At 46.2% G+C, this 13,122-nt stretch overlaps 1 protein-coding gene across 1 annotated transcript in view; it reads left to right on the top strand.

The window, feature by feature from the left end:
- The window catches only part of PLPP3 (phospholipid phosphatase 3), a 44,746-nt gene that overhangs the window by 19,308 nt on the left and 12,316 nt on the right, over nucleotides 1–13,122 (top strand). Inside the window, exons 2-4 of the mRNA XM_058842406.1 lie at nucleotides 6,379–6,536; nucleotides 11,046–11,329; nucleotides 12,328–12,385. Coding sequence (XP_058698389.1) covers nucleotides 6,379–6,536; nucleotides 11,046–11,329; nucleotides 12,328–12,385 — 500 coding nt within the window. The remainder of the gene's footprint in view (nucleotides 1–6,378; nucleotides 6,537–11,045; nucleotides 11,330–12,327; nucleotides 12,386–13,122) is intronic.

The following is a 13,122-nucleotide window of genomic DNA, read 5'->3' as shown; positions in this document are numbered from 1 at the left end:
CTCAAAGTCCCATCCAACCTGGCCTTGAACACTTCCAGGGATGGTTTTGGGCATCAGGCCACACCTGTCACTTCTGACACCACCTTTGGTTCCTTTTAAAGGCACTTCTCAAATACCTCTGCAGCCTGGGGTCATCAATGTTATGGGGTTGTCCATATAGAAAATAAATATTTTTTGCTTTCTTCTTGTTTGCTGTTGCACTAACAGGCATGAGAAGATGTTTTGCCCGGTGTTCCTGATTAACCAGTTCTTACTAAAAACAAATGAACCCCCAAAAAATAAGAACCCAGAAAATATCATCTAAGTCAAAATGAACCTGTGTCTGCCACTAGGAGGTCTTTTGGAATCTGTAGCATCTGGTGGACCTAAAATGGTGAGGTTTGCTTTGAAGTTCCTATGATCTAGCTGAAAAATAAAAATAATAAAATGGACAACAGAAATGTCACTCTCTTCATAGGAAGGATGCCAGACAAATGAATATAGATGGGGCAAATGTTCATGGGAGTCACATGAAGGAACCTACAGCAAATAGAAAATTAACTAATTTTTAGTTAATTTTAGTAGGGTTTTTTTTGGTGGGTTTTCCTTTTTTTTGTTTGTTTTTTGGGTTTTTCTTGTGGAAATCAACCCATTGTGCCCAAGAACTTTTCCAAACAGGTCAAATCTGAGAAATACAATATATACTGGTCCCTGTTTATAGGTTCTTTAGTACTCTAAAGCAGGTACCTGTTTTACTGTAAAGTCTAGGGTTTGTTTGTGTGGAGAATTTTCTCTCCTCATGTGTCTGTGTAGCTGAGAGTAGTGGAACTGTAATCGAGCTGAATGGGAATCTGTTTTGCAAACAGAGATATTAGATGTGTTTCCAAAATACAGGCAGATGCACAGATCAGTCTGCTGGACTGCTGGAATCAAAGTGAAGAACAATTAAGACTGTGCAGGTAATAGAGCAGCAGAGCTGATGGTTAGCCCAGTTGTCTCCTTGTCCTTGTGAATATGCTGTCCTCAAGTAACCAGATTCAGTCAAAACACATTGGGATGGAAGCACATCACTGGTGCTTTCAAGGCAATTAAAAATCTGAATTTAATAGCTTGCTCCAGTCTGCAGGAGGATCCTTATTTTGGCTGATGTTGGGCTGCAAATCTGGTCCCATGAGATTATTTTTTTAGCTGACCACGCTCCTACCATTCCTTCAGATTCACCCAGTGCTGCTGCGGAGCTGGGTTCTGTTTTGATTGACAGCACGTGCCTGATACGGCAGAAATGTGGAAATACTTCTGTTCTTTGGGTTATTAAATTTTATTTATATATTTATATATGTATTTATACATGTACAGTGTAAGTTGGCTTCAAGAGTTGCTCACTCTTGCAGCAGTTGCCAAGGCTGGCCTTGCAGTGCTGCAATTCTTCTCTGAAAGTTTTGGAAACCCAACTTTTAAAGCCCAAATAAAAGCCTACCTTAGGCTAATCTAGTTTATGTGCATTTTTAAATATGTACAAATATTGTAAACCAAATAAGGTTTATATGTACCCAAGATCAGCCACTAAGTACTTCAAATAGAAAGCCTTGTAGGTTCCCAAATATTTACAGAGCCTGACCTGAGTAAGGAATTAGATACCCCACTCAGCCCTGCCAAATTAATTAATGGTCTTTTTCACAGATTTAGGTAGATGTCTAATCTAGTGAAACCCTAAGAACACCCAGGGCCTGGAGACTGGCAGGCAAAAGCATCATGGAATACTTGTCAGAAATTGCCATTGCTTTGTTGAGATAGCCAGCAACATCCCACTGACCTGAGGGGATAAAGAACAAAGATTTAATGGAAAAAAAACCCCTAAACTCTATCAAAACCAGACCTCTAAAAAGGAAAAGGTGGTGATGGTGTTTATTTTGGTGCAGAGGTGAAGGCTGGGCTGGGAAGATGAGAGTGGCCTGGGTGGGTCACTGCACAAATGCCTCTTGCCTCCCGCTCCTTCCAGTTTTTGATGAGTGGCCAATGAAAGCTTATCCCCTTTTTAAAATTTTTTTTTCCCCCCATTAAATCTGCACAAGTGTTAACTTTTCAAAGACTCTGAGATTCAAAGTGCTGTACCCAACACAGAGCCCTTTTTTCTCCCGCCTTTGATTTTTATGCACATTTCAAGCTGGTCAGAGAGTACACGGGAGTTTTGTTTAGGCTTGGTGCTGGGGTTTTGGTTTTCAAGCTGCCAGCCTTCCCAGGATTATTGCCCATTAACTGCCTCTTAATAAAGGTGCTGACCAAAGAAAGGAATATTTTTTCCTTGGTGCTAGATTTCCAAACTCGATTGGCTTTGTTGAATGGAAAGACAAATAACTTTAAGCCCTGCTCTGAAATACCTTAGCACAGGACACCAGCAGTTAGAGGTCACCAAGTCACTTGGACTTCCTCCCAACAAAAGCAACATCATTTTTCAGTGTCCAGCCCCACAGCATCCCGCAGTGCCTCACACAATTCCATAGTGTCCACACCTGCTCTGTGCTGCTCGGAGCGGGGCTGAGCCCCTTTGGATGGGGTAAGATCAGTCCCTGAGAGAATTTGATTGTGCTCATGGTTTGGAGCTGTGTTTGACCTCCTACAGCATAGCTGGATAAAAGCTTGTGGTTGGGATTTCCTTGTTCCCTTGTTATTAAAGCAAAACATCCCTGTTGTACAAGGAAAAGAAACTTTTCTTCACCTTGTGAAGGATGTTGCAGGTCAGAAGGTAATTTCAGTGCTGTTTCCCTGCCTTTATTGCATGGGAAGAAGCAAATCCCTTTGTTTTATGCTTTGCTTTCCTGTGAGATGGGGATAGCAGCCCTTCTCTGTTTGCACAGGTCCCTTTGGATGTGCCAGTGTTGTGTCCATGCTCTAGGACATGGTCCACAGGCTTCTGTGTCATTTCTCAGTGTGGAGATAGCAGTATTAAGGAGGATGTGAGGCCCTTCTGCAGATCTCCTAGAGATATTTTGCAGTCATTCTGTGCATGTAGGTGACTTGTACCCACAGACAGAATGACCAGATAGTACCATTTTTGGAGAAAAGTGAACATCCCCAAAATCAGTGTCATTTTTTTGCCTGTCCCGTACATCTGTCATTCACTTCAGTTCCTGAAATGAACCTCTTGTATCCTCAACAGTTTAGTACCGTGTGTAGGGATGGGAAGTGGCAGAGGTTGAAGACTTAACACCTTTATGGGGTTCAGCTGTTGAATCTGTAGATCCAAACCGCCGGAGCCAGGGATGCACACTCTGAATTCCCTGTTAAAATGCTGACTCAGAGAGGCAGACTGGGGCAGGAGAGGTGATGAGGCCAGATGTTCCATCCTCACAGTACAGCCCTACTCTGCTTGCCTTCCATTTCCAAGGTGTGTGGGCTGTAAGCCCCACTTCTGGATCCTTTTGCCTCGGGCGGATCTCCTAGTGTGAATAATGTCTCTGTGGTGTTTTGTTTGAGGGATCCCAAAGGCATCTCTCTCTGCATTTAATTTTCTGTCTTCTTCCAGACTTCCCTCTGTAGTGTTTTTTCTGCAAAGCCCATGCTCTGGCAGCCTTTTGCCACCACTACAGTTTTCTCCGTGCTAGAACCCCCTTGCCAAAAAAAAATGTGGGTGGTGACCTAGTCTTTCAGACAACCCATCCTCCAAGAAATAACCTCGTGGAAGAAGAGCCACCTTCAGCACAATTTATTGTTTGCCATGGGCTGGGGTCTTCCATTCCTTGGGTGAAAGAGCAGCCTCTCACCCAGCTCTCAAAATCTAGGGCATGTTATGTCTTCTAAGTAATATTCATTCAGTTATAGGGAGTGTGTTTATGTTTCTCATGTTAAAAAAAGGGGAAGGGAAAAAAAAAGAAAGGGAATCTGAGGTTAGTGTTTTGCTGGAAAAATATCAAGACTTGATTGGCAATATCCCACTAAACCAGAAGTTTGTAGGAGAGAAAACAAACCCATTGGATTTTCCAAACTATGCCTATGTGCTTTATGGAAATGTGTCCCATATAGGTCACTTATGCTCTTATTATAGCTGTGGCAAGTGCATATATAATTGAAACACAGAAATACTACCCCATGCTGCTCGATGAATGAAGGAGAAACAAATCTTTATTATTCCTGGGTTCACAGAATATATAGGAACACTATTGTCTCTTTTTTATTATTATTATTATTATTATTTTAGTTGGATTTTTTTTTTTTTAGGGCCGGTTTTAGCTTTCAGATGTGTTTTATTGTCTGTGGGAACATGTGTTTTACAGACCTGTCATGTGAAAGCCATTAACAAGAGGAACTGGAGGAATAACAATGAGCCACGTAACCATGTCTACTCCCCGAGTTCAACCCCGTGCCGCCGCTCCGGGCGCGCGCGAAACCGGATCGCGCCCAGCGACCTTAGCGCTTCTCCCCCTGCCATCCCTCATCTGGAAACCTAAGGATTTTTTAAGTGGCCCATTAAAAAAGGATTGCTGGCATCAGAGGCAGGCTTCTGGGGCCAAGCTGGCTGGGCATCAAAACGGTTAAATCGCGGAATGAAGATCGACTGGATTCACGAGAGATGTCCGAATTTATTTACCAAATCTGAGCTGGGCGGGCAGTTCTGAAACTGTTCCTCGCTGGTTCATACATGTGGTGGAAACTGTCCCGCCTTGCCAAGCAGCTCAGGGCCCAGAACTTGCAACTGACCCATTTCCAGAGTTTTTGAGAGGATCTGAAAGGGGTCCTGAGCAGTGGCCTAGACCATTATTGGGTACCTGGAAATTTTACTTCAGTGTGTGTTGTCCCTGCTCAGAGGTGATGGAGTTTTTTCTTAAGACTAACAAAACTCTGTAGTAATCCTGGCTTAGGCAAACCCATTAACATATAGGAAAAGGAGCCAAAGTGGATTGCGCAAAGTGAAATCCAGAGAGTGGTTCATGTGGAGAACATGGGGAGCATTATTTTGATGACACTTCTGGACAAACATGGATGGTGCCCTTGCTAATCACATCTAGGAGATGATGTTCGTTACAAATGTACTGTGGACAGCTTTGGGTCAGACCCAAGAGCGCTTCATTTTTTATTTATTATTTTTGTTCATTTTAGAAGGAAAAACCCTCTGATGTCTTTGACTGCTAGCTGTGTAAACAAACCCACAGATACTTAAGCAAGTTAGTGGTCGACAAGTATTCCCTAATGCCTTGGGTAGGATCTGGGTGTGAGACCTGTTGTCTTGGCCCAAGGACAGCTGGAACCACTGTGCATTTGTTTTTCCCCTTACCTGGGTTTCGCTCTGCAGGTGGGAGGAGGGTTTCCTGTACCTTGTGGCTTGTGATTTACTCTGAACATGGGTTTCAGGGAAATTGGGGCTTGGTTTTGTGGGGATGTAGTGCTCCTCTCGATGATGGGCTTAACAGCAAAGATGGAAACTGAGGCAAAGGGAAGGAGGGTGCCCTGCCCAAGGTGACATTGTGGCCAGGAAACACCCTTCTAGGTGTTTGTAGGTTTGAGGCAGTGCTGTATTTGTCTGAAAAACTTCAAAACCCACAGAGTTACGGACATGTCACAATTTCTGGGTGTCCCTTCCGTACTGTGTGTCCTGACCCACATTCTTGAGCAGATCTGCTCCCTGCCTGGGGCAAATATCCAGCCAAGCTGTACAGACACAGGAATCCTGCACAGAGGGTTTACAGACAGTATTTAAAACCCAGACTTCACGTGGCTTTATTGTGACTGAAGGTGAACAGGCTCAGATGGGAGTTCATCAGTTTTGGGGATGCTCTGGATGGGTGTCCCTTGGCTGCTCAAAGCACATGGTTGGTGCATTAGTAGGTGTGAACACTGGCAGAAAACTGTCAGTACACCCTGCAAATACAAAGAGGAGTGAGGAGTGAGGCTTCAAAGGCAGGGAAGTGATGAGGATGGAGAGTAGCTGGGCTGGCCAGGTAGGAGAGGAGCCCTGCGGATACTCGATCCTGCCGTGTTTGTTTGCACAGCTCTGGGCTGCTCTGCCCGGTGCGCTCGGAAGAGCATCGGGCCCTCCCCGGAGAAAAGTGCCAGATTGGTTTTCATGGCCTTTTGCAGAGGGATTGCTCCAGGGGTCTGTTCCTGTAAGTTAATATTTGCAGTGCACAGGGCTTAACTGGAACCAGGCTGCGCAGACATCTGATAACCATAACAGAGGAGATGCTTTTTCCCTGCAAGACCAGCTTGGAAAAACAAATCCCAATGCTATCACTATTTTCCCTTTGGAAAGATAGCGATATGGAAAGAAAAGCACCAGGAATGGTGATGGGTGGTTTGCAGGAGGCTTTCTAGTTGAATTTTGGCTTGGTGGGTTTTTTTTTTGCTAGCTGCTTGGTTTTGCCTGTATTGCTGATGGCTTTGGTTGTTGTCTCCCCTTCCTTGTAGCCGGGTTGCCCTTCCTCATCATCGAGACAAGCACAATCCAACCCTACCAGAGGGGCTTCTACTGCGACGACGACAGCATCAGGTACCCGCAGAAGAACGTGGAAACCATCAACGACGCGGTGCTGTGTGCTGCGGGCATCCTCATCGCCATCCTGGCGGTAAGTCCCACCTCCAGAACCTCCTGTGTCTCCCCCAGGGGTTTTATTGGCAGCTCTTTGTCCTGCTAATGCCGATATCTACCCAGTGCACATCTCCTCTGCTGATTGTTTGACTTTTGTAAGCCTGGAGTTGCAAACATTTACAAATGAAAGCTTGTAATGAGAGGAATGAGATTGCTCTTGAAGCTTGTAAACAGGCCCAAAGCTGTTTGGGCAAGTCTGTGTGCTTCACAAGAACTTATTCACCCTCCAGTAGGAGTTCAGAGTGGAGGCAAAAACACTTGAGTGTCAGTAAAGACTTGGCATGGTTTGTCCCTATTCAAATAACTCGTGGTATTTGCCTATTTTATAAGCTTTAAAAAACAAAGAAAGGATACATCTTTTCAGCTAACCAGTGCCTGGAAAATTTAACAGGTTAGTATTAGGTTTTTAAGAGATGGCATATTACAGCCATTTGTAAAAGACAATTAAAACCTTCCATGGGGAGCGCATTCCCAGAGTCCTCGCTGTAAAATGTAGTTAATGTCCCGCCTTCCCAACGCCTCTTCCTTTTCCTTCTGCCAGTTTTTCTAGAGCTGTGATAGGATATGATTGCATGGCAAGAGCTTTATTTGTCAGCCAAAGAGCTGAACTCAGCCCATGAGCTGAGCCTCCTGATGCCCACGTGTGCCTGGTCTGGGGCAGGAGAAAAGAGCTGTCTCCTGGTTGTTGCTTAAACACTTCCAGCTAAGATGAAATTCCCCTGTGAAAAGTACCTACATTTTCCTTCTCACCTGCTGCCAGAACAGCTCAGGTGCTTTCCCAGAGGTGCCACCTTCCTCTTGCTCCTTCAGCTGGGAGGGCTGGAGATGGAGAGGTCAGGAGCACTTGTTCCCCTTTCGCCTTTCCTCACAGATGGAATGTCATGGGCAGCAGAGATTTTAGGATGGCACAGTGCCTGCTTTGGTAACAACCCATCCTCAGCCTTGCTGCTTTGTGTGTGAATGTCTCCATCATTTCCTCATCTCTCCATCATTCCCTGACCACATACACACACTCAGCAAAGCAGGTCCCCAAAATTGCCCTGTCCCTCTGCCCCCTCCCTCCCCAACACAAACCCAAAAGGTGCCAGGCCCCCAGTTCTATAAATGCAGCAGAATTTCACCCTGCAGGTGAATGACCCCTGAATGTGGAAAAGCCATAAAAATGAAATGAAAAAGCCTCTCATTTTCGCATTACTGCCGGAGCTATCGGCATGCCAGCTCCAAGCAGAGTGTGCTTCTGATCCCTAATGAGGCAGTGGCAAATACAGGAGTTGGAACAGAAACTGGAAACATAATCAGCTGCCTGTGTGATCCATCAACTCTCTACCACGAAATAGCAGGTCAATTAAAAGAGAAAGAAAATCCCCAAAGAATTGGATGTTTCTGCCCTGGTTTCACTGTGCCCACAACAAATGTAACTTAATAAGGTAAATTCAAAAGCTCAGTTATTTGCTGTTGAGTGACACAAATGGCTAACAAGGAACTGAAGCAACAGATTTCTTTGCTATGGCAGTCTGCATGGAAAATTCAAGTCAGCCTGACCTCCTTTTTCAGATGTAACCCAGATACCAGCATTACTGTAGCATAATAGGAATTCCTTCCAAATCCACAAAGCACTGACTCCTCTCCTTTTGCTCACATCTTTTGCCTTTGGAAGGCAGGGCAGTGGTTATGAGGACTTCCAGGGATGGCTTTTGGGATGGAGCAGCCAAAATTTCACACCCTTGCTTTATGTGGTGTCACAGGCAGTCTAGCCTGGGGTAAAAAGGTCCAGGTCATGTTTTAAGTGGCTTGAGGACACCCAGGGAGTTTGCTAAGTAAACAGCAGAGGTGAGACCTTTGCTTCTATCAGGATGGGAGAGGATATGCATTTGGTTTGAATACCTGTGCATTTACTGGCTTCAGTCAAATTTCCATGCAGATGACATTGGAGAGGCTCGTGCCCCTGGGCTGTGCATTCTCACCTCTCTCCTGACTGCCCTGATTGATGTGATGCTGGTGGTCCCTTGGATGGCCAGGGGAAGGTGACACTCCTCTTCCTGAGCCTTGTAGGGCTACCCACTGCTGTGGCACCGTGTCCCCACACCTGACAGGTCTTGGAGGGCTATGAAAAATTCCTAATAAAATTAATTTGCTAGGTGATCTAAGTTACACACCTGGATTAGCTGGCTGGTTTACAGCTGAAGGTGATACACTGCAATGTGATTAGCACAGAGAATGTTGCACCAAAAGCAAGTGGCTAGAAAAGCTCTAATGGCAGGCTAGTGGATTGCTGGTGATACCTTATAATAACAATAAAATGGACTTGACAACTGAAAGTCTGCAGAAAGCATTCACAGACAGAAAAGTCTGATGTTGGCTTCTCTCTACTGAACAACTTTTTTAAGTATGTGTGCCAGGGAATTGTGCCCATCACCTGGGAATGGCAGATGTCCCGTGTGGATGGCTCGCCAGGAGTGCAAGGCAGGAGAAGATCTTGATATCTTTAAAACTTGTTTTCTTTTCAGGGTGTCCTTCCAGTCTGTGCACATCTGTGCTGCATTAGTTTTTCACCGTCCTGCTTTATCTGGGACAGCACTGCCAAAAAGCCAAGTTTACCCAATTTTTATCTTCTCATTAAGTTGATCCATGGCTTTCACTAACTGGGGAGGGTTCCTGGGTACCCAGCAGCATTTCAGTGAGGGAATGAAGGCTCCAATTTACAATCTGCTACATGTGTGCAATTACCCAGACCACCAACAGTGAGAGAAAAATATTAATTCCCCAGACTTTTGTTGGTCCCTGTTTAAAATGGTCACATGCCTTTCCCCAGGCCAAGAGCCTCAGGTTTGCATGGATCTTTTTGTGAGTTTGCAGTAATGGCACATCTCCCAGTATCAGATATCATCCTTAATTTGTCTGGTCTTCCCTTTGTGAAAGCCACGAGAGCCTCAGAGCTCCCTTTCTTGTGAATTTGGGCTTTTGGGAGGGGACCTGCCCTTGTGCAGGAGCCTCGGTGTCCATCCTCCCTCTGCAGGCCTCACGCCAGTGGATTTCCTGGCTGGCAGCTTGTGCTGGAAAGAGGTTCAAAATGGAGATAAACTGTGGTCTTTGGAGACTGTGAAGACTAAAATGATGCAGCTCCCTAAACAAGCCTTGGTCACTACCAGATTTCCAAGAGGAAATCTCAGCTGTGACGTGCAAACCCCAAATGGTGGTGCAGCCACTCAAAGAATTTCTGTGCATGGTAGCTGCTCTAGCTTGGTATTTATTCTCTGTTATTACAGTTGTATCTCTCTTTGATAAAGCCTGCTTAGCTGCAATTTCAGCTGCCTTAGGTCAACCTTTGTTTTTTCAAGCCCTGGTACGAGTGAGTTCAAACAATGATACAGCTTCACTCTTCTTAGCCTAATTGCCATGCTTTTCCAGTTTATTAGTTTCCAAAGGTTGTGCCAAGCTTTTAAAAAAGGTAGGCAGGGGAGCCTCGTCTCCTGCTTATGGCTGGCAGGCTGCCACGCCAGGAGGAATATTGCTGGCTGCTCCAGAAAGGGATTAACATGAAGGCATTTTTCCTGACATATCAAAGTCCCCGTGACTACAGAGAGGCAGGGACAAGGGGGCATCCAAAAAAATAAAAACCACAACAAAAAAACCTCCCAAAACCTCTGCCTCAATTTATTACTCAGGTATAAAAAACATTTGGAGTAATGAATGAAATCCTAAAGCTGTAAATCTGGAGCTTAAAATTTAGATGTGTAGCGTGACGGAGAACGATTTAAACCTTTGGCTCTTTGGGAGAGGTGAGATTTTGGGCTTCATTTCACAGCCTGATTTTCATTAACCTGCCTTTTAAGAGTCATGAGTGTGGGAAGTTGGATCCTCTGCTCCCTGACAGTGATTTATGGTGATATTGTCAAACCTCAGCACCCCTGACACAAGAAAAACACAATCTGCTGCCATGTGATGATGGCAAGACCCCTTGAAATGCCCCAAAATAGCTGGACCTTTTGGAGGCCTTGAGAGGTCTGAATTGGGTCTGCTGGCAGAAAGTTTTAGGCCAGAATCTGAAAAATTTGGGGCTTTCTGTTTCTTCCATTGTTGTGTAAATGATTTTGAGGGAGGAAGATAAGCAGGCTGTGGGTTTCTTTTCCTCCAAAATCAGTTTGATAAGAGGGGTAGTGTGTCTGGCCTCTCCTTCCCAGCACACACTAATTCTTTATCTTTATGTCAATTTTCTTTTCCCACTATGCCAGGGTGTTATTTCACTTTTGTAGAGATAGGCCAACGTGCTAACCCAAAAAACCTACCCTTTTTTGTTTTGTTTATTGGCCTTTTCCATAAACATCCTGAGCACTGGGAGGGAAGAGGGGGAGGATGGAGAGACCCTGGGCCATGGCAGGAGCAGATTCCTGCTTTGGGATCCCGCAGCCCTGTGTTCACAGCCACCCCCTGCTTTTGCTCAGCGATTTCCCTGCTCCCTGACCTCTCTGTTGTGCTTCCCTCGCAGATTATAACGGGAGAGCTCTACCGCATCCACTACCTGAAGGAGAAATCCCGCTCCTTCATCCAGAACCCCTACGTGGCGGCTCTCTACAAGCAAGTGGGCTGCTTTGTTTTCGGCTGTGCCATCAGCCAGTCCTTCACAGACATTGCCAAAGTGTCCGTCGGGCGCTTGCGGCCGCATTTCCTGGCGGTTTGTGACTTGGATTTCTCCACCATCAACTGCGCCAAGGGAGTTTACATCCAGAACTACACCTGCAGGGGAAGTGACAGCAGGGTGCAGGAAGCCAGGTGAGAGCCTGGAGCACCAAAGCCAAGGGCTGCTGCCACTAAATGTGTCTCGGGTTTCTCTGTCAGCAGTAGAGGGTTTGAATCTAAAACTGAGAGTGGGGTTAGTTTGGATATTAGGGTGAAATTCTTCCCTGTGAAGGTGGGGAGGCACTGGAATAGATTGCCCAGAGAAGCTGTGGATGCCCCATTCCTGGAAGTGTTCAAGTCCATCTTAGATGGGGATCTAAACAACCTGGTCTAGTGAAAGCTGTCCCTACCCATAGCAGGAGGGTGGAATGAGTTGGTCTTTGATGTCCCTTGCAGCACAAACCATTCTAGAATCCTATGAAATGCTGCTTTTTCTGCGAAGGCCCAAAAATCCATTTTCCAGTGAGCAGCAGTTTCCCTTGGGAAGTGTGGCACTCAGCTGAATAATATTTCTTTTCCTTTCTCTTTCCTCCTACACTATTGTTTCCCTGAGCTGCCGCTCTGTGTGGGAATTCACCCCCAGAGCTGAGCTCATGGTGAGCAGCCCGAGCTGTCCCGTGTGTCACAGCAGAGCTTCTCCTCAGGAAAGGCTCCACCACACAGCCAGGGCTGCCAGAGCCTCCCCTTGGAGCTCTGACACATCCACCAGACGCCAAATTTTGACTTTTCCAAGGGCACATTCCTCATGCTGCAATCAAGCAGCTGGAGAAGTTGCTCTCTTCTCGTTTCTTTCGGGTTTCCCGGTTATTTGAGGCGAGATGATGAGTTATTGGGTTATCCTGGAAATAACTGCTGTCCCATGAGTAGGCCAGGAAGGGACAAACAATGCGAGCATCCTGTCCATCCGTTTGCTTTCTGCCTCAGCAGCAAGCAGGGCGGATAACAGGGGTTTTATAACCCAAAGAACTGGGGGTTGAGAGTCCCTGTGCTCTGGCACCCTCAGATGCCACAGGCAGCTCACCACATTGCAGGGAGAATTCTAATATTGAGGATTATACTGGCTGCTTCTGAGCACCTGCTTTGTTTTGCAGGAAATCCTTCTTCTCTGGGCACGCGTCCTTCTCCCTATACACCATGCTGTACTTGGTGGTAAGTGACTCCCTGAGCTGGCTGATCCCCTGTCCCCCTGTCCCACATTCCACAGAATAATGGGAGGATGAGTGTTGGACATGGAAAGTTGGTTGAATTTAAAAAAAGTCTGAGCTGTTGGTGGGAAGATCCAGCCTCAGCTGTGGTGTTATTTAGGATAGAGACTCCTGGGATGATAGCTGAGCTGTGTGTGCAGCTTTGGGATGTGGCCAAGGTGGCAGCTAAATCCAAATCCTACTAAATTTGTGGACGACCTGTGCAATTCTGTTGGCCCCACGTTGTGGTTTCCACTGTGGAGAGCTTGGGGTGAGCCAAAACCTTTCATGGATGGAGGGGGAGGATGCGCTGCCGTGTCAGGAGGTGATGCCTGGTTCCGAAATGTGCCAGAGGAGCAGGTGGAGCAGCCTCTGCCTGCCTGGTTCCGGAGGGGAGAGCTGGGACTTGTTTTCCTTTGTCAGTGAGAAATGGCTCTGCCCTTCCTGCTCTGGGGCTGGGGCCGGGGTGGCTGCCAAGGTGCTTCCTGCAGAACTGCGGGAGACAGCACTGCCCACAGGGGCTGGACACACACACACGCCCTTCTGAGGGGGTTCACAGGGATTTGTGTCTGGTTCTCCTTTTTTATAAGTTACTTATTTCATTGAAAAATCAAGTTTCGTGTTGCTTTTAAGATTTGTGCTCCTCCTCCTCCATCCCTGCTAATCTGGGACTTGCAAGCAGAGGAACAGAGCTGCACTGAT

Source organism: Poecile atricapillus, chromosome 7, assembly GCF_030490865.1.
Source record: "Poecile atricapillus isolate bPoeAtr1 chromosome 7, bPoeAtr1.hap1, whole genome shotgun sequence".
NCBI classification, from domain to species: domain Eukaryota; kingdom Metazoa; phylum Chordata; class Aves; order Passeriformes; family Paridae; genus Poecile; species Poecile atricapillus.
Note: the sequence above shows the minus strand (reverse complement) of the source record. Positions and strands in the feature narration are given on the sequence as shown.